This window comes from Gallinula chloropus, assembly GCF_964237585.1.
Source record: "Gallinula chloropus genome assembly, chromosome: 11".
NCBI lineage: Eukaryota > Metazoa > Chordata > Aves > Gruiformes > Rallidae > Gallinula > Gallinula chloropus.
The window spans coordinates 20,773,034-20,798,438 of record NC_140096.1 but is presented as its reverse complement, the minus strand read 5'-3'; the positions used below and the strand labels follow the sequence as shown (position 1 = coordinate 20,798,438).

General features: G+C 42.2%; 1 protein-coding gene across 1 annotated transcript in view; it reads right to left on the bottom strand.

Moving 5' to 3' along the window:
- The window catches only part of GRIA3 (glutamate ionotropic receptor AMPA type subunit 3), a gene marked incomplete at its 5' end in the record, with an annotated part of 152,214 nt that overhangs the window by 66,995 nt on the left and 59,814 nt on the right, over positions 1-25,405 (bottom strand). The window contains one exon of the mRNA XM_084269010.1: positions 17,355-17,542. Within this exon, the coding sequence (XP_084125136.1) occupies positions 17,355-17,542 (188 nt within the window). The remainder of the gene's footprint in view (positions 1-17,354; positions 17,543-25,405) is intronic.

The following is a 25,405-nucleotide window of genomic DNA, read 5'->3' as shown; positions in this document are numbered from 1 at the left end:
TTAGCACTATTCTCCTGCCTTCAGATTATCATCTCAGGGACGTCCATGCAGCCCTGCAGACAGCAGCAGGAACAGTGTCCATCAGGGAGAATTTGGCTAGTAATTGTGGTGACTACATACATGTCAGGGCAGAATCAAACCTACTCAGACTTGCTGGGTGACACCAATAAAAGTTAAAAATAGCAAACAAAATGCTGGTGATAAACCACAGGTGTATCACTGACTATACCCTATGAGCAAATCAAGTGAACAGATGATGCTCTTTGATGGAGAATCACCTGAAAATCTATACATACCCCACTGATCTACTCCTCCATGGTCACAGATAAAGGCTCTGAATGCCATACTCTAAAAGACATCTCTTCAACATGACCACTTACGTCTTTGCTAAAAACAGATGACATTTGAGTCATTGACTTTAGATATACTGCTGAGCCTGTTAAAGTTCTTGATTAAATTATTAAGTTCCCAATTGCCTCTTTGGGTTGTCTTGTCCTTAATAGATGCCATTTCTTTTAAATTCACATTTAATTCTGTAGGAATTTGCATACTTCCAGCAGTCTGAAAATAAATCGCTGTTCAGGTCCTCTTGAGAACTGTATGTACACTCCGTTGGTAGAAAGCATCTGCTTTCCTACGCTCCCATTTGTTTCCTATGGAAATGTGCAGGCTGCCTTTAGATACTCTGGTGTGCATACTGAATTCTCTGCATGTTTTAATTTCACCTTAAAAGCAGCGATTTGCTTTTAAAAGGATGGAGACAAAGAACTTCATTAACAACAACAATACTGTTATTTTAACCTTAATAACAAATAAGAAAGCTTTTACATTTCCATCCAGAAATGTGTTTATTTAAGAGAAAAATACCACAGCAGATGAAGTCAGAGGCTGTAAGAAAAAGATACATGGAGCTGCTACAGACATCAGGAGCAATGCTGCAAATAGGAAATGTAGGACTCATTAGCATAGATCAGACTCAACTTCATCTCACCTGTTGTCACATCTCCAAAATGACCAGAAGTAATTCTTTTTAGTCCCTTAGAGAGGCCCAGCATACTACAGTCAAGCTTTAATTCATAAAGAATCTTTCAGAAGTGGCTTGCCAGTATTTCTGCTCACACAATCAGCCCTGCTAGTTCATCATTATTTAACTGGATCTTAACAACGCTTTTAAAATTCACTACACATGTCCTATACCTTAACAAGCAGAACTCTCCTCCTCCCTCGCTTTCCACCCTCTACCAACTGTCTTGAAGGGAGCTGCTGGATTAGTGAGCCCAACAGAAACAATCACAGACATCAGTGTTACTTCTAGGGGAGCGAAGGGATGGATAAAGCTTTTTTATGAAGAAGGAAAACAGAAGCATAACAAATAAATCTTATCAACTGGTTATATACTGTGAAGCTTATATAGAAAGTGGGATATTGAACAGTGGTAGTGAATAGAAAGCCAGGATTACAGGACAAGGATTTCACAGAGCTACATGTCTTTGCTAAATTTCACTTCCAAGACTTAATATTGCTTTCACCTTGACTGCAAGAAAAGCTTGTAAGATTTTATACTGAACAAAGGAGGAGGGAGAAAAATGGATGGAAACTACCATGAATAATTCAGACTTCTGACCTCACATGATTCTTGCCTTGTAGATAAAAAGATCATAATGTCAGGTTTGATATAGAATCAAATAAAGTTTGTATTTTCATTAACTCTTCAGATATTTCCAATAAATGAAGAGAAAATCTAGAGAGAACATAATTAAAATGTATCTCTTTCTAAAATAAAAGTAAAATCCACCAGCCAGCACCAGCCTTACTGGAAGTACAGACCGATACGCCAGAAATAGGTCAGCATTGCCAGCTTTAGTTTTTCATTTGCCTGGTGAAGTTATTATTTGAATGAAAGCATAAAGGCAACTTGGTTTCCACTGCACCAGTCATTGTGATAATAAATAGGCAACTACAATTTTTTATCTTAGCTTTTACATTTTTCCCACAATTTTTTGAAGACAGCACTGTAGAGATTAACTGGCTCATATTAAATTGGTACAGAGCATCACCCTATTTCTACAGCAATAATGATGATTCTCTTATGATGTAGTTCAAGGGCTACACAACACCTAAGAGGAAGGAGAACCGAGAGGAAGAAAAATAACTTTAACACTAACCTGACAATTACTCTGTTAGCTTTTGACTTATTCCCTACTCAAATTACAACCACAGCTAGTTCCTGGTCTAGAACATGGATCTGGGCTTTTTTTGGCCACAAAAATTAAATATTAGGGTTAAGGTGAAAGGAACATTACAAGGAAACCAGTGACCTCTTAGATGAAAGTCAAAGCACAGAAGCCATTTTAAACAGTAATCATGGAGACAGATCGAGGGGTTTTTTGGGAGTTACCTCTCTAAGGACTTGACAAAGAAGTAGAATGGTAAGAACAGAGTGTGCAGATGAACAGCAGTAACAGACCAGAGGCAAGGAAGGAATGGGTTAGCAAAACACAAGACTGTGGACTCAAAAGAAAACAAGTGATGGAAGCAAAGTGCAAGCTTGGTAGGTGGGACTGAGCAGTCAGATTTTGTCTTTTAAAAACATTAAAGGTTTGTCTCTGATGTGTAGAAGGGAAAGAGATAATTTTCCTTTTCTGGATGGAGAAAATCACAGAGTAGGTGAGGTTGTCAGGGGCCTCCAGAGATTGTCCATTCCAGCCACCTAGCTCAGAGCAGGGGCAGCAAGAGGAGGCTGCTCAGGACCATGCCCAGGCAAGTTTTGACTATTCCCAAAGACAGAGATTCCACAAGCTCTCTGGGAAGGTTGCTTCACTGTCTGACAACTCTCACAGTAAAAATGATTTTTCCTTCTGTTTAAAGAGAATTTCCTACATTTCAGTTTGTGCCTTTGCCTCTCGTCACTGAGCGCTGCTGAGACTCCCGAGACTCACTGAGGAGAGTCTGGCTCCACCTTCTTCATTCCTTCCCATCAGATATCTGTAGATGTTACTAGTTTTCCCCCCATGAGCGTTCTCCTTTCCAGGCTACACAACTGAAGTTCTCTCAGCCTTCCCTTGCATGTCAGATCCCCCATTACCTTTATCCTTATAGGGATCCTTCACTGGACTTGCCCCAGGCTGTGCACGTCCTTTGAGCCCAGAACTGTACACAGCACTTCAGGTGCAGCCTCACCAGTGCTGAGGAGAGGGGAAGGATCACCTCTATTGACCTGCTCACCATGATAATAATCCTATGCAGCCTAAGATGCTGTTGGCCACCTTTGCTGTGAGACTGCAGTGCTGGCTTGTACTCGTCTGCCAGGACCCCGAGATCCTTCTCTGCAGAACTGCTTTCCAGCCAGGAAGCCCCTCCCAGTCTGTACTGGTGCAGGGAGTTATTCTTCCCCAGGTGCAGGGCTCTGCACTTCCCTTTGATGGACTTCATGAGGTTCCTCTTGGTCCACTCCACCACCCTGACAAAGTATTGCAGCAGAACCACCTGGGGTATCAAACACTCCTAATTTGGTATCATCTGCAAACTTGCTGAGCGTGCACTCCATCCCTTAACCTTCACATCATTAATAGAGAGGTTGAATGGTATTAGCCCCAGTACTCCAAATAGTAACTAGCCTCCAGCTGGCCTTTGTGTTGCTGATCACAACTCTCTTAAGCCCAGCAGTTCAGTCACTTTTAAATCCACCTGAGTACCTCTGTGGGCTCTGATTTAAAGAGTCACTGAAAAATACAACCTAAGAGGATAAGCTAGAGAAGTAGCTGTCACAATACTGGCAGCAATGAAAAGTACTGTGTCCAATTAATAACTGTTTGAAGCACACCTTCCCTTCATTTGAATCCATAGTCATCTAGTCAGTTTAGTCTGTTTAAACAAAATTATTTACAAATTAAAATGGAAAGAAAAAAATTAAATCATAAACGTACAGACTACCTCACCTATAGCTCAAAACCCTGATATTTTATATAGATTTTTAGATCTTTCCATAACATAAAATACTGATGCTGACAGGCAGTATTGCCACAAAGAAGGTTTAAAGATTTTTACTGTGCTTTTCATACCTGACAAGTGGCAGAAATATGCCACTTAAATGGAATGACAGGCAGAGATCTGACCTGCTGTAATGCGTCTTGCCATTTCGACCATATCTGGGAACAATGAGGCAGTTTAACTCTAGAACTCTTCTTCCCTAGGTTTTAAAAAGACAGCAAGAAAAAAGAGATTTCCCATAAGCTCAGAGTGAAAAAGGATTTTGTTGTCTTTGTTGAGGTTATTCCTGCATTAATTTGGGTTCCACTTCTGCAAAAAGCCCACTTTTAACTTCAAACATTTCTACAGATTTTTAAGTATACACCTAAGTTTCTGAGCTCAGACAGGAGAGCTTAGCTACTTCCAGTTAAGCAGTAAGGGACCTTTAAACCTTGCTACAGAAATACAATTATGACACCTTTGCCCTCAAAGCAGCGTGTAAATGCCAGGAGCGATGGCAGGATTCTTCCCTTTCAGCAGCCAAGAAGGAAAACAGATAAATGGACTCAGGTCTAAAAAAAATTTCAGCAGCATCATCAGGATCAGCTATCAGTGTTGATTGCACTTTGTGGGAACAGCAGGGGTATCAAGCACAGCAGCAACTGTCTGGCAAGCCTAAATTGTTGTGGAGCACACTGTCTTCTCCCCTGGGTAACAGGTCAGGTGTTTTCTAGTTTCTATCCCTGCTGATAGCGTTTCTGTCCTGAGGATGGAGGTACTTACAGTTTATCTCCAATCTGAGCAGCTCCTGCCTGATACTGGATTGAATGATTGAAAAGTTGTGCCCTGTGACACAGCACCCTATTGGACCAGTGGCACTGGTTAATTTGGTCTTCAGGACCCACTTAAGAAAGGAGAGGAACAGAGCATCAGAGTGACAATCCAATTAGTTCAGCAAAAGCTGAAGTCAAGGGCCAAAAAGTTCTGTCAGTATGTTAGCAAGGATGCTTAGCTTATCTTGAGTGGCATCTGCAATGTACTGCATCTCAGCTCTCTTCCTACCACTCAAGAAAAGGAGACAGTGAAGAAGCCCTTCAGCTGGAAAACAGTCCTTCCTCCTTTTCTGCATGGGGGAGCTGGTCACGGGGCCTGCAGCCAGTGCACTGTGGTCCTCAGGGGTCAGTGCACTGCTAACAGCAGCGTGCTCACCTTCTACAGCAGCACCACGGGAGCAAAGGTGTGACAGCATCTGACAGACGTACGTAATCATTCCTCGCTATGTTTGCTTTGCACAGGTCACCCCTTGTCATGTAAATTTTCCGGATAGGAGAAGGATAAATAGGAGGAAAACAGAAAATAAAAGCTCTCCTGAAATGTGACCAGGATTCTCCTCATCTGACCAGATGACACAGTAAAAATAAGATCCCTTGTAACCCCAGTAGATCCATCGTGCTGTCAGTCTGCAGTGCCCGCTTCCCTCTTCTCCAATTTACACACATGCTGCTGCAGAAAGAGCAAGTGCCTTCTGAGGATTATAAACACCAGGCAAGACTCTATCTTCCCTCAATAAATTTATAAAAAAATAGCTTTTCTGATATCATGATTTTGTCTATTTCTACCACACCCCCACCACCATATGAGGCTCTGAAGGAGCTATTCCTTGGAAATAAAGCCATTCCCACATTCGGTGGAAGTGGCTTTCCTCATACGAAGGGTCAACACCTTACAATTGTTTTTTGTAGTGCAAACCCAGGGAAGGCAATTTATTTCTTCACTTAGTATTAATGGGATGGGAATCTAGCCACCAGGGATTGTGGTGCTGTAAAATATGCAGTAAACAATGACTTCATTTATATGAAGAACGAGTACTATATTAAATTTGAGTTAAATATTAAATGAAGAATGTATTAAATATTAAGATGAAGATTCCACACACATATTATTTGTTGCAGATAAAAATAACTGCACGTATAGTTGAGATTAATTCATCCACCATTTGAGAGGCTCCATGGCCTCTCAGGAACGTCACAAACAGTCCCAACTGCTGGATTTTGTAATTCTGTGCAGCATACAGACCTAAGAACTTTATTTCCACACAACTGCCACCTTATACAACCATTGAGTGGCTAGACCTTATAAACAAAATCCTACTTTCCTCTATAGCACGTTATCAAGATCATTTGCTTGGACATATAAAACATTCTTCAGAGAGCTCTGGGCTCTTCCCCATTGTCTATTTACCTCATGGGAGATAATCTCTGTGAGAACACGAACCTCCTAGAAGAAGGGGATAAAACATGGTGCAAGCAGGGATCAGAGATGCCCCTGAAGCATTTTATTAAAGATTTTCCCTCTCTGGCCTCCTTCTTGTCCTGTTCTCTCCCTCACCTCTCTCCTTGACGACAGTCACATTAAGAGTGAAACTTTATTTTTAGACCATCTCAAGATGGTTGATGGGAGCGCATGTTACTCCTTGGAGAGTAATTAAACGCAACATCTGAAAGCTGTATTGTACTTCATTCTCCCTCCAGATGGCTAAACTTTCTTCTCCCATAACTAATCTGACATTTGGTGATGGAAGATTGCGTAGTGGAACATGCATTTAATTTGTGCATAAAAGGTTACATTAGAAATGACTTAGGAAAAGAATTACAAACCACAACATCAGTTCTGAGGGCACGATACTTTCTCCTAATTTCTTTCACTGTGATGACAAAGTTTTTGGTCAATTTTCTGAAACAATTTTCTTAAATTCACTTTCCTTAGCATGACTTAGCAATATTGTCAGATTAGCTAATTGGTTGGCACACTCATTGTTAAAGGACATAATCTACTGCAAAACATCAGACTTTGGAGGACTTCAAGACGAAGAGTTTTATGGTCCCTCGTCACAATCACAATTATTTACTTTTAAGCTGAATAAAATTAATTAAATAAACTTAACTTTATAGCAAAATCTCATATTTGTTTAGACAGATGAGAACAGTGTTATATCTCTCAGGACTGCATCTCTTTTCACAAGTCATGTCCTTCAATACAAAGACCTTCACGTCAAAACCAATCAAGACTTAAGCTACCCTTCAGCACTTGAAGCTATTTCACTAAAACCAAGATCAGATATGGGGGGTTGTTACAATCGTAACAGAAATGATTTGTAGCATATGGAATGGATACTCAAAATTGCCAAGATATTCTGAAAAGATGGTACTTGCTCCCAGAGCTTCCTCCAAGAGATATGTAGTAGAACTTATTAATTAGTGAATTCTTTAGCTTCTTGAATGAGATTAATCAAAGAAAAATCCTGTTGTGTTCTGGAGGAATTTTTTGCTGTTGTATTTATGGGAAGTAAACGACTTAAATATTTGTTACTCTGTCACAGTGATTTCTGCAAATAGGCCATTTTAGGAAGGAGATCATATTTTAACTGTCTATGCAGTTCTAGCATATTCTTTGAGAAATATCCACTCTTGAAAAATATTCATAATGGAATGATTTTACATCCAAGACAATTTCACAGAGGTTTCAGGACTTTCTCAAGCCTCTGTGAAATTTTAAGTTCAAAACTTAACTGAAATTTGACATAGGGGCTTCAGAAGTCACAAAAAACCAAAATACAAATGTGTACAGGAAATTTCAAAGTACAATAAGCCTTCTGTGCTGTCAGAATTCCTCATTGTTTTGATCTTCTAGATCTTCTGGTTCAGAGTTCTGTCTTTCCCCTCTTTGTGGGCTATAACCCTTCTCAGGTTAGACACCACCAGATCAACAACTGTTACATCATGGAATTTGGGTTATGTTCTCTCATCTGACACAAATCTATGACATGATGGTCAAAAATTCCTTAGGTCTGAAGCTTTTTGATGCACTGTCATCATCAAAGCTTGAATAACTTTTTGGAAGACAATTGATTTGGTAGCGTATTTGGGACTCAGTAACTTCTGTTTCTCTACATGGATCTTCCAAAGAGTCCAACGAAAACAAAATTCATATTAGCTGACCAAGAGAAAGATCCTGGCTATATTCTGTCCTCCTACTGTTTCTGATATATTCTGAAATACTACTCTATCTTGCATCTCCCCCTGCCAAAGGACCACTCTCATTCATCAGTCAAGACGCCGTGGAAATACATCTTCTGCTGTTTAAGACTCAGTTCATTATCCCTGAGAAGAGACATGAGGTTTTGCCAACCTGAGAACGAATAAGTACTGCTGATTTCTCTTCTCTGATACTCTAGAGAACCCAAGAGAACAGGAATTTATGTTCACTGCTCAGATGGGTAAGCTTCTCTGTAGCCATCACATGCTTTTCACTGACACAGCCACCTTTTGAAAAGACACCAGTATCCCTTAGTCAATTCTTCTTACCTCAGAAATGTTTAACAAACGAGTGTACATGGCTGTACTACTAGAGTTGATTTCCCAAGCAACATCCATGGTTGAATTTCCTTCAATATAAAATGCAACCAGCTCCTATCCCATCTAACATGGTTCCACCACAGTAACATCCTCATTCCCAACTTCACATCTGTTACCTTTACTTATGCCAGCTCCTTACTTCTTGGCAGTTGTTGATGCTCTTACTGTAGGCCTAGACAGGTATATCAAAATCAGCATGATCAAAACTGACCTCCAGGCAACTGTCCTGCACTGTGTCACAGCACCTAAAGTCATTTTCACAAAGGCAATTAATACTAGTAAGCTTGCATTTATTCTTACTTGTCCAGACCTGCAGTAATCACAAATGCTTCAGCACTGTCATGCACTTTGAAGGTATCTCCACATCATTAACCAGCGTGTCTTGTGATCTTTGCATCGGGTGACACAGGACACTGTATCTACCTCTGCTTTTATTGGTTTTCAATACTGTGAAACCATATGTTTAATGTTCTTAAAAGTAAGTTTCTTGCAGTCACAGATAACCAAAGCTCATTTCTTCTTCTTGGATTCTATTGGGAAAATGAAACTCTTTCAGTCTTAGCAGTTCCAATATAAAAGGATGTATATCCTTTGCAGGAAGAGAGGAAGAAATGAGGTAAACTGAGGCACATAGTTTACCTTTTAAAAATATATAAATTGCCCATTTTCTCCACACCTCCCATCAACATGTCAGAGTAAAATCCCACTATTAGTCCCTGGAATTGAACAAGAGTCCTTGGAAACAGAATTCTGCTTATATAAACCATTACTGCATGTCAGGATCATTTCAAACTATTATTTGGATATAACCCAGAAGTGTCGCAGTAATTCAGTCCCAAAGCTCACATGAGACCTTTTTTTTGGAAGGGGTTTTGTACTGCAGAGCACTGCCTTCAAGCAGACTGAAAAATACTGAATGGTAGCCATTCTTTTTTTTTTTCCCCTTTTGAGTGTTTCTTTTCCTTTTTAAATGCCCTATGAAATTAAGAAAACAACCTCCTCTAGGAAAAACAAGGTTACTTTTTCTTACACTTTTTGTTATAAACGTAATTTTACTGTGCCCAGAACTGCATTCAACTTGCTCTTTTCAGTGCTTTGAAGGAGTCTGAAAGGTTTATTCTGCTTCACTATAAACAGCACTATGCAATATTTCCTATATAGCTTGGTGCATGAGCCATGAACCAAAAGAGATTATGAAGAGTTAATTTAGTTTTACTAGACTTAGTCTATACAGCAGGGGAGGTCGTTTTACTCATATGAGGTAATAAAGTTAAAGCACTATTTCTCCTCTCTGATTCTTTACATGCATTCTCCCAGGCCGTCAGACCTACACATGCATGCCCATGGTGTGACACAAATTCAGTTTGGTAACATGGACTTTTTCAAAGCCTGGGAACACTGACTTCCTCTAAAATTGTTATGCTCTATCCCATCTTATTGCTTGAATACTGCAGGGTGAGTTTGTATTTGAGGTTTAGTTGATGACTTCTAGGGCCTAATGCTTTATAAATTCAGCCCAGGCTACCCCTGGTAGTTTTAACCTGCTCCACAGAGGCCAGGGGAATCACACTGGTGTGAAGGTGGGGTAAGTGACAGGAATTGTGTATGGCTGTATAACCACAAGCACCAGGATAGTATTTTGCCATATTCTGGCCAGATCCAAACCCATCTGTAGCCCAGAGCAAATGCACCATAGCTCTGGATCACACTTAGGGCCCTGCCCCTGCATGGTTTTAGCTATCAGGTGTGAGTGTCTTATTTATTGCACCGGCAGCACTTGAGCTATAAAAGCCAGTGGTCAGTCCCCTCTCTGAAAATCCTGCTATTTCCACTCCAGTGTAATAATCCTCTACGAAACGCACTTGGGAACATCGTGGTGCATGGGGGCCCTGAAAAGCACCCGTGGGTCTCTACCTCCCCCAGACACATGATTCACATCGCACCAAAGCCACTAATCCTTGCTTAGTCAGCTGTGAAAAAGAGACAGACGCTCTTATGCAGCTTTTCTTTCACCAAGTAAGGACTTCTTCCCTGGTAAGTGAACTTATGAGACACCAGAACGATCACGCTGTCTCTGGTGATGTACAACGCCTGTTTGCACAGTGGTATTGTGCTATTACTATTCATTTTGATAGTGTGTTTCCTTCCTCTCCCTGCAGTTGGTTCATCTGAATTGTTGCCAAGATGGTTGCCTTGGAAACTAATTAAGGAAAGCCTTTGGTTAGAAGCAGAGTTTCAAGCATTAAACTATTTGAGAGACAGATGCAGAAATTAAGGTAATGTCTGCAAAGATGAAAGGGTTTATCTTTTATATGGAGAAGAAAGAACCACATTAAATGCTAGGACTGTAACAAAGCAACTTCTATACAACAGTGATTTTTAAAACCTGGAAGAGACGCCTGAGTGAGGGATTTAAAAATCAGTCAAGGGCTTAGAAGAGGTAAAAAAGAAAGAGCTATTAGGGATGGGGAGATGGACAAATAGAGTGGGACAAAACTCAGGAGATCACACACTGAGCAAATTATAGCCAGCTCTCCCTTTCCCTCAAATACAGACTTCTTGTGCGTGTTGGTTTTCAAAGACACTGGTACAGCTAATGAAAGACCAAATCCTCTCCCTACAGTCCAGGTACGGCATGAGAGGCATCAGTGTGTACATCTGCTTCCAAAGTACATCAGCTGCAGGAGTGAGAGGCTAGCTCAAACAGCCCTCAGGCTCTACTCTTCTGAGACTGTCAACAAGGGTAACAACTAGTGCCAGCTGCAGAAGCAGCTCATACAATGTGGACACAGGCTAAGTAATGAGTGTGACCCTCCGAGGGCTTTCTAAGGGGACACACACGCACACATATGAATTCTGCGTGCTGAAGAGCTGCAAAGAAAGGGGAACTATGCGGCAAATTGGGCTTTTACAGCTACCTATTAACTGAAGCTCAAAGCAAATACAATCTATATGAGCACGATGGTATCAATTTAAATACTATCTCCAGGATATTGTTCAGGATAATGGTTGATTCTATACTTGCAGCAGGGTTACTGAGAAAAGATTTTGGTTCTCAGTATGTTTAGTGGCAATGCAGAGGTTGCCATATAACATCCTGCAAGTGCATGAAAGCATACTACAGCTGTCGTGGTAAAAATATGCAAAAATATCACAAGCATGTGTGTGCACTGGTGTGTGCATTTAAGAATTCTCATAAAACATAAAATGAGGAATTGCTACTACCACAGAAACCCAGAAACTCTAATGGTGGCTTCAGGTTCACGTGCCTCTGGCATAAGGAACCTGAGTTGTTTGGCAGCAGTCTTCTCCGTAGAGCAGCTTGCACATTTATGGTGAGGTATTTTGTATTAATTATTACTGACCAGATACATTTAAAACTGTGCCTTAGTGTCTTCTGAACACTTCTAAGCCTTGTGTGCTGTTTCATCAGCCATTCCGCAGGATGACTAATACCCTGTTAAATTCCTGTCACTTGGAACCTGCCTTGCTTTATGCAGTCTGGATGACGCCTTTGGAGAGACATCACTATTTACAAGCTAGAAACGCTCTCCTCAGGTATGTGTGAGATGTGTGGCATGTGGGGCAGATTAACCTGAGATGTGACTTCTCTCCACTTCAGCATCTCCAGCCTGTGATTAGTTTTACAGCTGACAGGCACAGGCCCTCTAAGGCAGATACCGCCATCGCTTTTGACATATGCCTGTTTTTCACTTACCCTCCTTCCACTGGGTATGGTCCTGAGGGTGACTGACCTAAGTAATTCTCCTTTCCTCCCCACATGCCCATACAGACCTGCGAGCTGCTGAAACTCTCTGGATGCGAAGGGAAAGAAGCGACCTTTCTTTCTGCTTTAGATCCTGGTTTCAACAATACTCACGGGCACCTGAAGAAGAAGTGTCCTGAATTTTAAGTATCTAGTTCACTGGAAACGTAAAAATGAACTGTACTAGTTTCTGAGTGATGTTACACAACACTGTAGGTATCAGATACTCTTCAGCAGAAGCTGAAGCTACCCATAGCTCTCTGTTCCTCCTTCAAGCATCCCACTGTGTTTATAGGCAGTTGTTATATTTTAATTGCTACAGAGAACACAGGCAAACCCACACCAGACGGCTTCTATTGTAACACATAAACCAGGAGGCTTACATGAAAGTGGTGTTGATTTTTCCCGTGCCTTTTTCCTTATTACTGTTGGTTTAAATGCCTTCTGGTCAACAGAACACGGCAGGTTTGTGTTTCTTCTTATGACACCCCAAATGTGAAAGCTGTTGTGCAGCGAGCACACTGCTCTGAGATCTGAACAGCTCTGCAGAGGGATGCAGCTGAGGCTGTACTGAAAACCTGCGGACCACCTTCCCAATCTCCAAGTTTCAGACTCAAAGATCAAGTCACTGTCAGTGCTTACACTGGACAGAGTTCAGTCAATCAGATTACCCTTCTTAATCCTACGGACGCTTTATTTCAAGTCTTCTTTGACACTCTGACTGCCACTGTAAAATTTTGGGGACTGTATTCTCTACTGTAATATTGCTTCTGCTCTGTGAGATGCCTCCACTCACCGCAGAAATTGCCTTGGAGCCTAACCTTTACGACTATGTTTGGAGATAGTGTCCTTTTGATAAAAGCATGCAGTCTCTGGAATAAACAGGTCTTTTGTGAAGTTTCACCATTTTGATCCTGAATGGAATTTCTTCCTCCTTATTTTCCCTCAGGAGATTTTCTTCTAAATGGACATAAAGCCACTCTAGTCTGAAATACAGCTTGTTATCCTGGGAATAAGAAAAACATATTTCTTAACTCAAAAACGTGTGTCTCAATACATGGTTGAACAGGCTAAAGCTTCGTTCTCAGCAGAAAAACGTTCTTCTGTTTATGAGACCAAATTTTATATCTATCTGTGAAGTCATTCCGGAATATTTTCGTATCAGGGGACAAGAAGTGTGGGGAGCTTATGAATTTTGCATGACATAAGTGTTGCTGTCGGTATACTTGAGAGGCCACCAGATTAAATTGGATATAGCTTTGTTGCACAAGGAGGGATATGGATCCACATGCTCAATGGTTAAAGAACTATAGGGCAAGTGAACAAACAGATGGTACCATTAATCTCTCTGCTTCCCCTTACTCTGCAGCTGAAGACAGGGCCAGAGGTGATTTGGGCAGGGTACTGGCACCCACCTCTAGGACACAATATGGGGCCCATCACAAGATTATCTAGAAGGGGACTAAAACCAGATGCGCTGCAGAGCGAAACCTGGCACAAAGCATGTTACCTAGGCAGAGCAGGAGCTGAGGTGCCCTCTTTCCCACAGTTCACATTTACATACCAGGTGGAGACAGCTGGGAGGGAACCTTTCCTGGGTACCAGTCAGCTCTGAGAAGAGAAATACTTCATATGACAGGCTTCAGATCTTGGAAACATAGGGACATACACATGTGCCAGATGCTAAAGGCATATGGATTACTCAAGGTCACTAACTCGCATGCCTGCGTGTCGCTGGAAGAAGGTACAGAATATTCCAGCAGGACCTGGAATCTCTGAAGAAAACCCTCAGAAACATAACTGTCTTTAGACATGCCGACACTTTTGGAAGAGAAGTATACCCTGGTTTGAACCAGCTGCAAAAAGCATTGAAGGAAGAGACCTGCATACACTGACCAGCCCTACACAGGAGAAGAGGTCACTCTTATTTAATTCAGGCACTAACACAAAGCCGTGATGTGTGGTTTCTGGAGCAGAGAAGTGACAAGCTTGCTGAATGGCCTGGCTGTGAGCCCAAAAGTCTGATAGCAATCTCAGCACGTGTGTAGACTGTTTAGTGTTTCACAGTCTGTTTATTTCTGCTATGCCTTTTGCTCTTGAATAGGTTTTATTTAAGCTTCCAAAATTCAGGGTCACTGGCAAATGCTCCTGTTGTCCCTGAGAAAATGAAATGGCAGTTGCTGCACATCCCTGCAGTAAGCCCCCTCTCTGGAGAGAGGCATCACTCCCAGAAGGTGATGGGAGAGCTGACCTCTGAAGATATGCCCTTGCAGGAGCCAGAAAGGGAGAGGGATGGAAAAGCCACTGGGCTGGGGCAGCTTAAACCAACCCGCTGTGGGACAGTTTGTCCATCAGCACTCTGCCCTAAGAGGTAGTCTTGGCTTCCCTTTGCTCTCACAGAGAAACTGCTCTTCAAAGCCCCCTGCAGCTGTGCAGTCAGCATGCTGTTAACGTGCTCAGATGTTTCTGCCTCTCAGCTGAACAGACTTTCTAGACTCCACACAAAACACTGATTTGACTTTCTAAACTGTAATAAAACGTCAGGTTTGAAATATGCAAATCCAGAGTTATCTTTCCCCTCAATGGTATGCTATCAGCACACACAGTTGGCTATAAAGAAGACAACTCACCACTCCCTTAAGCAAACTGGCTGGGTGAATTTAAGCACCACACGTATTTTTTAAAGTACTTTAACAAGGTAAGCAGAGGAGACCGAAGGAAAAGCCTAAAATCAGTAATTGTTCAGCTATCAATCTGGGGTTCACCATTACTGACTTTCCCTGCAGAACTTTCAGTCACTGCTATTGTGTATCAAATAAAATAATTCTGGAAATTGTTGTCAGAAAATATTTTTAGCATCAGAGGCACCAGCCTGGGATCTGCTTAGGCAATTCTTTGCCAAGTGAATGGTCCCTGTAAAACGAATGGGACAATACTCATAAGAAACTGCTGCATAAGCAAACTCCTCTTGTTAGACTGCTAAGATGATGTCATTTGTGTGAGTATTTATCTCAGAAGGTATGAGTAGTTTGCTTGATTCACTAAACAAAAAGTTCTAAGTCCATTTTTGATACAAATTCAAACAATTTTGCTCACGAGCATCTTAAATCAAGTAGAAATAGTCATGTTACATCAATGGGGTGACATATGACACTGTATTTATGTCTGAAAATATCTGTAGGCTTTGGTTGCAAAAAATGGACTGATAGTGTTCAACACATTGGCTAAAACTGGTGGATACCATCCTAAAATCCAACTGCAAAAACTTTTTAAGGTATTTTAGGAATATTTGAGATAGTTCAGGATGAAGTTTTCATGAAAATGTCACAATTTTGTGTAAATAAAGCTCAAAAGATGGACAATGGGCATAATCAAGTGGAAGCCATTTAACAGTACAGAGATGGGCTATACACAATACAATAATGACAACAGAAAGGCTCTAATTATGCAAAAGTGTAAGTACTGTAGAGTGCACTGTAGGGTCTGGGGGTACCCAGAGGCCCCAGTACGAGATCTGCAGTTACACTGATGCTAACCACATCGACAGACAGCTGGGTCAGACATCTAAGAAAATTACAACTTCACTAGGCTTGAGTTTAGAATGCTTACAGAAGAAAAGAGTTCACCATTTTTTTTGCTGTATGGTTGGCCTAGTATATAGCTTTCATTTTAGATACTGTAAAGGTTTGAGAATTTTTTCTCCTCTTACTTGCACAATGTGGGAAAAAGAGAGAACAAAATGTAAATGGAGTTATGAAGATCAAACAAAAGGCCTGTTCCCCAGCTGAGAGTGAGCCCAAAGGGTTATTTAAGCTTGACTCAGGAGTGCTCTCCTGCATCATATTCCAAAGAGTGGGCTGTGGGTAGGGTGTTCTGCATCTTTTGCAAGACCATGAAGAAATGAAAGGGAAAAAGCAAAAAGGAAAAAAGAAGTTTCTTACGCTTTGCTCTGTGAATTTCCCTGCAGACAGCACTCACCATGCTGACTAAAAATACGGTGTAAAATGCAGTGCTGTGCATTAGTACCACAACCGTACTACAGCTGTCAGTTATGGATCAGCACTGGCTTCTGAGCACCTCATTCCCTCCTGTGCTCTCTGTAGCCAGCAGCTATGGGATCTGGCCGTGGCTGCAGCGATTCAGTCCCCACAGGCTGGTCCTCAGTGATTGCACCCCAATGCCCGACAGGAACCGAGTGTTTTGAGGAAGAACTCAGTGAATACAGCTTTTGCATCTCCTAAGGTTTATGGCAGTGAGGTCACTTTGCTACTCGTTTACAATATAACATTTCTAAGAGATATGCTAATGCTTCATGAAGTTTAAATGTCGCTTTTGATCTATTCCATACTATAAACCCACAGTTAAATTTATGAAGTGGCAATAATCCGAGGGGGGGTGTCAGTCTTAATGTATGTGAATTCCCATATGCCTTTGAATATTCAAACAAGTAGCATGGATTTGGTTCCAGTGAGCCCAGGCAGCAGGGATCTGTCCTGCTTCTGGTCCCTGTGATGTGTATCTGTTATTACACCTCTTTAACCACGCTGCACAGTACAGCCAGCGGCACAAGCGATTTGGGTGGCCCAAGGGTGCTGATGGCTCTGAGACAAAGCAAACACTTGGAAAGCAATAGCAAAACAGTCACCCAAAAATGCATCTTCCCCAGGAAAAGCGTTTACACTGTCACCCACAATTTAAGCCTGTCAACAGCACTGGCTGTGCAGTGGGAAGGGTTTTACATCCCAAAAAGTGCTAATGAGCCATTTGGACTACCAGCAGAATTCTTCATTAGCAATATTTCTATTTGGGAATTCTGTAATATGACTCAAAACTACCTCACTGGCTTTTTATTTCTTGTTGCATGTTCCACTTAACAAACCGCACCCGTCTTGCAATCCCTACAAGTAGTCTTGGTGCCAGTAATGTTAATCTGGCAGCTGAGGTTTGAGGTTCTTAACCTACTTAAAAATAATTCATTATTAACATTTGGGAAAAAAAATCACAGAGGTATTTCCTGGTAGGTTACATGTAAGTGCTGCCACCAACGATGAGCATCACGGAGGCATTTCAATTTTAGTAGGTAACCAGCTAGTGATTGGGACTCATATCTCAATGGATATTTAATTAATTTCTAGAAACAGACCGTCCTGGAAGCATTAACGATGCCTGTCACAGAGAGACCACAATTTCTCAAAAGCATATACCTGTTCCAAAATGGTGTTGATTCTGTCTACTTCACAGTCAATTAAGTATCTTTTTTCTTGCCGCCTGTCCATCTCCTCTATAATTCTTCTGAACTCTTGAACATCCTTTATGCTTCCTACAGATCTGGCTGTCACTTGCCAGTTGTTCTGTACTGCGGCTTCCATAATTGCCTGAAGAATGGAAAATCCTGTAGGGAGAAGAGACAATGCAACCAGTTAAAACCAGAACAGCCAACAAAAACTATTCTGAGTGTTTGACAAAAGGTTCACAAAAAAATCTGCATCACCTGAAGGGACACAGACCAGTTAACAGCCTGCAAGAGCTGCACTTCTTGAGAACGCAACGGTGTCGGGACCAGTCTCTCCTGCCAGCTAAGCCACTGCCAAAGTCACTGACTTCAGCAGAACTGCTCAGTGGTGTTTTACTGTGAGGCGTATCAGAATCTGTCCAATATATCATATTATGATCCTCTCAGGGATGTTTATGGTCGTGCTGGGGTCCGTGCCAGCTGAGAAGAAGCTGCAGCCATTACTTGGGCAGAAGTCCATCAGCTTGAAGAGCCAGACAGAAGGGGTAATTTGCCTGTGCAGACTGCAGCAATGGGTCATTAACTGGCAAAGATCCAAGCACTGCACAAGAATGCCAACTAAGTCATTGTACTGGCTACTGGAGCCACGAACCACAGGAGAATATTTTACTGATATTCACTTTGATTTCAAAAAATGTTTTTAAATATGGAGTCTAGCAGCATTAACCACACTTTCAACGCTTTCATTAAGGTAATGCCAACTCATTTAGCCGCCTCAACAGAGGAGAGAAGCAGCACAGAATGACCAAAGACTGCTCAGTAGGAAATGATACAACCAAAGAGCATTTAATTTCTTGTGAACAGCCGTGTCTGAGCCGCAGACACTACTCAAGTTCCCAAGCAAAAGGTGGTGGAACTGGCAACAGAAATCTCCTCCATGCCATCCTATGCAGGAGTCCTCAGAAATTGATTTGTATCCCTTTATTATAGTACGTAGCTGGGGATTTGGTGAACTCGCTATTTTGATTCAGGAAATTAAAAATTTTGCATAGTTCTAATTGTTTCAAATCTGGGCAGAGGCCACTCAAGGAGAGAGCTCATCTACTTCAAGCACACACAGTGATTTCCAGTGGAGTTTCTTTGTACAGAAGCATCCATGTGAGCTGTGTTTCTGTCCAGATAATTTATTGGCAAAACTTTCAGTCCAATCATTTTCTTATCCACTGATGGACTTCAGAAGCTCAGAATGTCATCACAACCATAAACATATAGGATCAACAATTAATTAATTATGCTGTGTGATAACCAGTCCCTTCACTCCTGAAACTAAAAGGACTCTGAGCTACAGAGGAACAACATGTTCCCTAAGTCCAATTATACAGGGCTAGACTGGTAACAAAGAACTTGTGCTGCAGTCTGATCTTTGGTTGCCTGCTGTAAATCTGTAGTGGCTGTCTGAAGGCAGAGGAGCTGCATCATCACCTCATTACAGACACAAACAAGGAAAGAGTGCGATTTTCTAGATTGCAGTTAGATTATTACCTTCACCATGTGACTTCCCTACGTCTCACTCAAATGCCCTGACTTTCCCAGCGCAGCCTCCTCAATTCTTAATGCTTTTCTCTGTACGAATGCACCTCACTATCCCATGAAAGGTGGTGACAATTAATATGAACACTGGTGGGGAATTCTTTCCGGCATCTTCTCTCCCCTGAGACTACTGAAAGGGAGGCCTTTACATATGTATAGCACAATGAACTCAGTCTTCCTTAACATTGTGTTTTAAAAAACGCCTGTGATGCCTGTGACAGCATTGTGATTCCATTACATGTAGGAGGAAGATCTAAGCCTAAGATATTTGGCTGGCTGCAAACAAGGAATTTTGATGTGGGAACATAAATACCACTAATGGGATTTACAAATGCTTTGTGTACAAAGATGTGCTTTTAAAAAAAATATGATTCCACTATGCAATGAATATTTACAACTTTGTTTCATCATTCATGTGTAAGTATGAACCTTGAGCTTGCTGTAAACAACAGAAAACAGTCCATAAGTCTGTTTTTCACACCAAATCAAACAAAATGGTTCACAACACTAAAAAAGTCACTAAAAAAACTATTGCTCTATTTATTGCTAATAGCATATACAAAACTAATGAATTGTCTCAGAGATCTTTGAGAAGGGACATGCTGGAGAGCAGATGCCACTGGTTGACTGCCACTGGTTGACTGCACCTGGTTTCAGCTAACACTGAGTCAGAGCTTGCTTTGTCAAACCTTGAATATCTCAGGCAATTTTCCTGATTTTGTGCAACTGATGTTTGTGTGGGTGGTTTTGCATGCATATTAGTCAGTGGTTACCATTTCAAGAAAGAGAAGAACAAGGTTACTCAGCAGCCTTTCCTCTATGCATGAAAATACAATTACAGCAATCTTAGCATGAACATGTTCCAGAGCTTCATCATTTCTGTCTTCTCTACCCACTGCCTCTCTTTGTCACACCAAGTCTTTACAGTCACCATCCCCTGTACCCTTCCCAGTTCCTGGGAGATCCTCCCCATGGGCCCGCCTGTGCCGTGCCAGCTAATCACTCTGGGGCCCTGTCCCTCTCCTGTCCTTGCTTGCAGACTTACCCTCTGGTTTGCCCTTCCTGCGAAGGCTCCTTAGGCCAGTCCTCCAAGGCTCTTTACAAAACCCATTCCCCTTGCTTTACAAAAGGGTGGTTCAAGCCTCCTGCCTTCAGGAAGGCAGCACTATCACATCTTTGCAAACACCCGGTCACTGCTCCCAGCCTCCAGCCTCTCTCTGCCTGCTGCCTTCAGTGCCATTACTACATCCTGCACTGCTCCCCATTCCGTGGTTTGTCTGTAAACAACAACATGTTCCAGGCTCCAGCTGTACGTTACCATTAGGAGAGCTGTTACATAAGCAGTGTGATTGTTTAACTAAAAGGACCATTTTATCTTCCAATGTGAACTTTCCTTTCTCCTCAGCACAGCCATGGGAGCAGCAGCAGTTCTGGGCACAGCCTGGGGAATGCCTGGGGAAATCATGGTACCTATTCTGTGCGTGGCAGTGACCAACCTGCACACGGAGCTCCTCCACTCCCCACCCTACAGTACACAAACCATGCGAATGCTTCACAAGAGATGCTCATCCCTGAGCACCACGGAGGTGCTGAACTCTCATCGATGCATCTCATCTCACTCACCCCAATGAAAATGAGCCAGACACAGCAACTATCTCTGTTTTTGTACTTTTCCTAGTCTGCACTGGGTCCATCCTGAAAGACCAGAGGATTGATAACTTACCACAAGCCTGAAGAAGCCATGCCAAGAGGCTTTCATTAATACTGTTGCTGGTTTATACTACTTCATTTGGGTGCTGGGTTGACCCTGGCTGGAGGCTGCTCTGTCACTGTGCTCCTCAGCTGGGCAGGGAAGAGATGTAAAGGAAGGACAGGGAGATCACCCAGCAATTACTGTCAAGGGCAACACAGGCTCAACTTGGGGAAAATTAATTTATTACCAACCAAATCAGAGTCTGGGGGCTATGGTCAGTTCATCACACCTTGTCTCTGACAATCCTTCCTCCTCATACTCTTCCCCTGCTCCAGCGTGGGGTCCCTCACATGGCAGACAGTCCTCCACAAAATTCTCCAACATGAGTCCTTCCCATGGGCTTCAGTTCTTCATGAACTGCTCCAGCATGGGTCCCCCATGGGGTCAGAATTTCCCCCCAGCAAACCTGCTCCAGCCTGGGCTCCTCTGTGCACAGGCTGCAAGTCCTGCCAGGAGCTCCTCCAGCATAGGTTTCCCATGGGGTCACAGCCTCCTGTGGGCACCCACCTGCTCCAGTGTGGGGTCCTCCATGGGCTGCAGAGAAATCTCTGCTCCATCATCAACCTCCACAGGCTGCAAGGGCACAGCCTGTCTCACTGTGGTCTTCTCCATGGGTTGTAGGGGAATCTCTGCTCCAGTGCCTGGAGCACCTCTGGCCCACCTTCCACACTGACCTTGGTGTCTGCAGTTTCTCACATCTTCTCACTCCTTTCTTTGGCTGCAAAAGCTGATCCCCATTTGTTTGGTTGTTTTTGTTTTGGCTTCCCCCTGCCAACCCCTGCTTCTTAAGTACATTATCCCAGAGGCACCATCGCTGATGGGCTCGGCCTGCAGTGGGTTCATCTTGGAGCCACCTGGCATTGGTTCTATTGGACATGGTGAAAACTTCTGGCACCTTCTCATAGGAGCCACCCCTGTAAGACCCCTGCTACCAAAACCTTGTCAGACAACCCCCCAAAAAATTGATAAAGCCATAAAATATTACAAGAAGAGTCAACATCCTCCTAGATGATTACAGCAATGAGACCATCTCAAAACAGGTTCATAATACCATCACTGAAATTTAGTATCATTAATACAAATACTGACAACACGAAAAATTCATGCAGACCCCAATCTGATCTTTCAAGCTCTCTTTTCCTGGTCACACCTTGGATGCACCAGGGCAACAGGCACATGTATTCTTCTGTAAGTTCTGCTTCTCAGGCTAGTTTGTCTGTTGGTGCCACATCCCTTCTCTACACCACATTACTAACATGTTGGCACTACTGACTTACAAATAGTCTGGTTGCACAATGGTGATCCCTGCACAGACCTGTATTACATTTTAGTCCCGTTTTGCCATGTACCAAGGATGGGTCATTTCTGTGATCCTCAAATGGAACTCAATCTGATCTGCACCTTTGAAAAGCTTAGACAACTCCGGCCTTAATATTCGAATGTGTCTGACTTACTCTTAAAATATTGATGATTTAGAAGAGCTGAACCTCATCTAAACACTCTGTAAAATGATCAGGCTGGAAGCAACTATAGTAATAAAACAAAAACTAAACAAGTGCCCAGCTTACTAGGCAGCATATCTTGAGTTTTGCTGACTGAAGGTTGCAAAAAGGCAAAATACTCAATATAGAGTTCCCTCAAAGCAGGGAAAATACTGTTGGTTGCAATGCTATCTCTGTACTTTAAACAACCAGGCAGAAATACATTCTAGGCAGTCCTCCCTGCAGCCAGACTAAGACACAAGTTCACCCAGTATCTTCACACTTCTGCCAGGGAAGCAAAGCCTGCATCTCAGTCTTTGGGATCATCCCTTTGATACAAGCATCTCTCAACTGACCCTACTAACATAGGTGGAGAGGACACTACACTCTTACATCTATAAATCTTATGAAACTTCTCCCACATCTATGCAAACAAAATTTGACTGATTAGTTTGCTCAGCCAGATAAAATTCTACATCCTAAATAACAGAACTTACTTGCTTAAATGACAGCAGTCATTGATGTGTCATGAGCAAATGACCATAGTGGAACATCTGTAGCCTCACCTGAGCCCTTGCCATTGGCAACAAAGTACTCACTGGAAAAAAAAATTACCTACTTATTTAAATCACTCTTTTCCTGAATGTTCCTGGTAAGATCTTGGACCTCAGCATCCTGTTAGGAATGAAAGAGCATTTCCTCACAGTCCCTCTTTCTTTTGCCTTGCTGAATGCCGAAGATCTTTGAGGGGTGTATTTTCCTGGCACGCAGCATGCTGAATGATCAGCTCGGATCTGAATACTTGTGTTTTGAACTATGTATCTGGGTCATGATACAAAGAACTAAATTTCTGGCCTGTGAGTGAACTTCAGGGATTTAAGTGTGGAGTTGTGCTTGACAAGGGCACGACGAACTCACCAGAAATGAGGCCATCAAGGCAAGTGCTTCCCCAAGACAAATACAAACGCTATGACGCCAGCTTACATTTCAAGCGTACCAGAGGTCTGTAAGTTGAGATATACTTAGATATTCTGTGTGTTTGGCACTGAGCCCAGCAGCAATTTAAAAGTAAACAGCCCAACATGTTAGGTGTGAGTAAAAAAACAACTAGCCAAGCCAATCCAAACATGTCAGTTAAGTACACTTTGCATAACCTATGTCTGCTTAACAATTTCATAGTAGGGCAGGAGTGAGGAACAAGCTACTAAATTAGTCACCAGTAAGAGATGCAGCAAATGACAGTGCCCTAGATTGCACTTCCAGTCTAACACATCCAAGTTCAAATTATTAAGTAAAAGTAGAATAACTGCATTCCATCTGTTCGTGACCTGATCACTTCTATCTGGTAACCAGCACGGAAAGTGTTACACTCTGCTATTCTGGTAGCGAACAACCTTCTAGACCAAGTAGCAAACACACTCTGCTATTTTTTTCCTTCTGCTTTTTCTACTCAGCAAACCTCTCCTTTCCCCAGTACATATATTACATTACTGCAGCCTCTCCTCCACAAACAGAGAAATCTACACAAATAGATATGTCAGCTTGGTTGTGTGAATGTGAACTTGCCTGGATCTAAAGGAGAATTTACAGGAACCATCTGGTCCGCATTTGCTTGGGATGGGATAGAGCTAAACTTGCAGGAATTCAGATCTGCTGAATGCAAGTAAAAGACACCTTTTTTTTTTTCCTTTTTTAAAAAATGTCTCTTTCTGAATGCATTTCACCTTGTTCTATTCTTTGGTGACACTCACCCTTCCTTTTACTCAAGTTTTAGGTCAGTGCAATTCCAGTGTTTTTGAATGAAGCTGTGCCAGTGTAAAATGAGAGCTGTGTAGTAAGGGACCAGAGAGTACAACAACCAAGGGCAGACATAAGATGCCGTAAGCAATGCTGTCACCTCCGAAAGGGGACTTTTACATATGACTTTCACAATGATGTGGGCAAGTCTCATGGTATAGGAGAGACAGATATACCTCAAGACAACAGGATCCAAAGTGTATCAAGAGACTTGTGTTCTAGTTTTAGCTTTGCTATGCAAATGTCTATTTAAATATTTCCAAAGGAATAATAATTGAGTGGTTATAGTTTTTGGATGTAGATGGGTAAAAGAAAACAGATTGAGACAGGAACACTTTAAAATCAGAGGATGTTCTGCCCAGGGACACTATAATAGGTAAATGACTGTGCAGAGAAGGCAGAAGAATTAGCACAGAAAATCAGAGACAGGAATAATGCATTTTAAGAAGTGACAGAAGGTGAAGAGCATTGTGTTGTCCAGTGGGCATGGGATGTAGTACATCCGCTGTGTACTTATTACCAAGAGGTCTCGATATTGATGCTATCAGAAAGCTGACAGAGGTAGCAGGGAGGGCATTCTGTTGCCCGAGGATGCTGAGATCTGGGTGACGTGGGTCTAGGAGTAGTAGAGAGACCTCCAAACAGAAAACTTTTTAGTATACAAAATACATTAGCATTAAAAATAATTAACTTCCAAGCTTCAGGTCTGAATAAAAAATTGAACTGTTTAAGTATAGAGAGATTTCATAGACCAAGCTCTACCCTGAGTCCTAAACCTATGTAGTAACACAGTACTGTGACACATACAGCAGGATACCAATCTCAGGAGTTCCACTCCAATTATGTTCCTGCCCAACACCACTTTCCCTGAACACCCTGAATCCTCCTGCAAGGACACGCTCCAAGCGGCGTTAGCAAATTCAAACCAAATCATTACCTGAGTACAGTCCTGCACCCTACAGATATGAGGAATCTAAGCCTATAACCTTAGCACAACATAGCCTTGTCTAGATGAATCCTTCTGCAGTGGCTTCTTTCCCTTCTGTCCACCTTTGAGCGCTCCTATCCCACCACCACATCATGTGCAGCCTCACTCTTGTATGGCATAAGCTACCATGAGTCCTCACCAGGCCCTTCTGCTTGCAACACACCAGCCTTCAGCTGAAAAGCCTTTGATAGAATCAGAATAAAACAGAAGAAACCAAGATACACATGAATACACCAACCACTTCTTTCAGACCATCAAAGTTTGTTGGGTTTTTTTTTCATTACTCCTGTGCATAGGTTACTAAGGAAACCAGATCTAGCCACCATGGACAAAAAATTTCCCAGCCATAATCCTCTTGATGTCAGATGCCATCAAGTTGACCATAGCAAGGCCTAAGTAAGGTGCTTTGGCCT